This window comes from Montipora foliosa, chromosome 5 (genome assembly GCF_036669935.1).
Source record: "Montipora foliosa isolate CH-2021 chromosome 5, ASM3666993v2, whole genome shotgun sequence".
NCBI lineage: Eukaryota > Metazoa > Cnidaria > Anthozoa > Scleractinia > Acroporidae > Montipora > Montipora foliosa.
In genome coordinates this window covers 29616919-29619418 of record NC_090873.1, presented here as the reverse complement: position 1 = coordinate 29619418, position 2500 = coordinate 29616919, and the positions used below count along the sequence as shown (strand labels likewise).

Genomic DNA, 2500 nt, shown 5'->3' with positions numbered 1-2500 from the left:
TTGTCCACAAAGAAAGTTATCTGCACGTAGAAGCATAGCTACAGATTTTGTATTTTACTGTTTGTTATCCGTGTGGATGAGCAAGAATTCATAGAACGCTTTGTTTGTATTTTGCCTTCGTCTGAGCTTGCAGACATCATTTGCTGAAATTGTCATTTAGCATTCCTTGGTCAGAAATATGATTGTCTTTTCACTCCTGTAATCTAATTAATCATTGACTTTGCTTGAGAGAATTAATCCCTTATGTAATATTTATCCAGATGTGGTAGGGAATTTTTTTTTGGGGGGGGGGGGGTGGGGATGGCGTAGTTGTGAGAGCACTCGCCTCCCACCAATGCCGCCTGGGTTCGATTCTCGGAATTGACGCTATATGTGGGTTGAGTTTGTTGTTGGTTTTCTTCTCTGCTCCAAGAGGTTTTTCTCCGGGTACTCTGGTTATCCCTTGTCCTCAAAAACCAACATTTGTTAATTCCAATTCGATCTGGAGAGGGCCATAACTTCATCAGTTTCTAACTGTCATGTGTTACCCTCTATAAATAAGTAAATTGATCATCATGATCAAGTTTGATTTGCCCTATGGTTAGGTCAATAATGAAACTGAAACTGGGTAATATAAAACACGTTTTTGGCCGCTAAAATCCATACCAGTTTCCAGACCTGGCTTCTGAGAGTTACACTCGGTTTGCCAACCATTACCTAGTCCAAGTGAAGTCAACATATTGATTACGCATTTTTTATCATTACTTTAGTAGTAATTGGCACTGAACATTGTTTCAGGCAAAAATACGTTCATACAATCTACTTGTTTCATTGCAAACCATACCCCCTTCAGACCATATTGGGTAAATAATCTATACCTGTTTTTGTTACATGTTACGTGACATGTTTAAGTATCAAGTGACTCTCGAATAAAAAACAGTCTAAGCTCTCTTATAAATGGAGTCACTTATATAACATGGTGTCAAGAAGTGGGATCGCGATTCTTTCGGCAGCGAACGCTGTGATCACGACGCGAGTTATATCACGGAACTGCACAAACAAAAGTGAGTCTAGGAAGACAGAGAACAACCCCGTAACCTCAAGAGAAACAAGGAAAAATGTCAACAGGCAGCCATTCGGAAACAACGCCCCACACTACAACCGCTCTAAGTTTCACCTCCAATTTCCCAATACTGGCTCCCATGAAAGTCTCTGGAGACCGAATAAATAATTGGGAGTTCTTCAGACAACAGTGGGAAGATTATGAGCTCGCCACTGGCCTTGATAAGCGCCCCGAGGCAATACGCTTAGCGACGCTACGATCAGTAATGGGAAAAGATTGTCTGCAGATATTTTTAAATCTCAAGTTGACAGAAGAGGAGGCATCAAGCGTAAACTCTAGCCTAGCAGCTTTAGCAGCATATTTTAAGCTGAAAACCAGTGTGGTTTACGAAAGATATCTGTTCAACTCGTCGACTCAAGGCCCAGATGAAGGGATCGATGAATTTGTGAATAGACTAAGAAAACAAGCGTCGTCATGCAAATTTGGTACGCTCACGGATGAAATGATCCGCGACAGAATCGTCATTGGCCGCCAAGATAGAAACACCAAGCTTAGATTGCTCAAAGAAGAAGACTTAGATCTTAATAAAACGGTGAATATTTGCAGAGCCAGCGAAATTGCTAGCAGGCAATTGAAATCGATGAAGCTGGGTCAAACAAGCGAACAAGTCAACACCGTGGGCACTCAAGCAAAACGGTTTAATAACAAACAACCGCGTAAGGCAAACCCGACGAGAAACACTCGAGGGAAAAGAAAACCAAAGCAAACGGTGACCAAATGCACTAGATGCGGCGGCCCAGAAAAGCACAAATTAGAAGAATGCAGGGCATATGGGCAAACATGCCTAGTGTGTAAAAAGCCAAATCATTTCGCAACAGTCTGTCGTTTTAATGACAAGTCAAAGAGCCACAATCCGAAACACAGAGACGTCCGACAAGTAGAAACTTCTGAAGAAGAATCCGAAGCAAGTGATGATCCGCTTTTCAAAATAGAAGAGGTCTCAAACATGAAGACAAATGGAAAACAGATAAACGCAAATCTAGTTTTTTCAGACATGAAAGAAGCATATCACACAGAGTTGACGTGTCAATTAGATACAGGAGCCACGTGTAATGTGATAAGTCTCCGTGACTTGGCCGTGATCACGCAAACCGGCGATCCATCGCTGAAAAGCAGCAAGGTCAAGCTCCGACTATTTGACGGCTCACTGATGAAGCCTCGTGGTGTTGCTACGTTGAAAACACCCCGAAATGGTTCCACAGCACAGCTTAATTTTCAAGTCGTGGATACCAAGAACAAACCATTATTGTCAGCAGAGACTTGCGAGAGATTGGGTTTGTTAAAGGTCACCATTAACGAAGCTTCAGAAGTTAACGTTGTCACTGCACAAGACAAACCGCGAGTCCCGTTGACGAGAGAAGCCATTCTAAAGGAATATAAAGATGTGTTTGAAGGTCT

General features: G+C 42.2%; 1 protein-coding gene across 1 annotated transcript in view; it reads left to right on the top strand.

The window, feature by feature from the left end:
• The first annotated feature begins 958 nt into the window (after nucleotides 1-958).
• Nucleotides 959-2500, top strand: part of LOC138003095 (uncharacterized) — a 1769-nt gene continuing 227 nt past the window's right edge. Inside the window, exon 1 of the mRNA XM_068849036.1 lies at nucleotides 959-2500. This exon is cut by the window's right edge and continues 227 nt beyond it. Within this exon, the coding sequence (XP_068705137.1) occupies nucleotides 1098-2500 (1403 nt within the window). The 5' untranslated portion in view covers nucleotides 959-1097.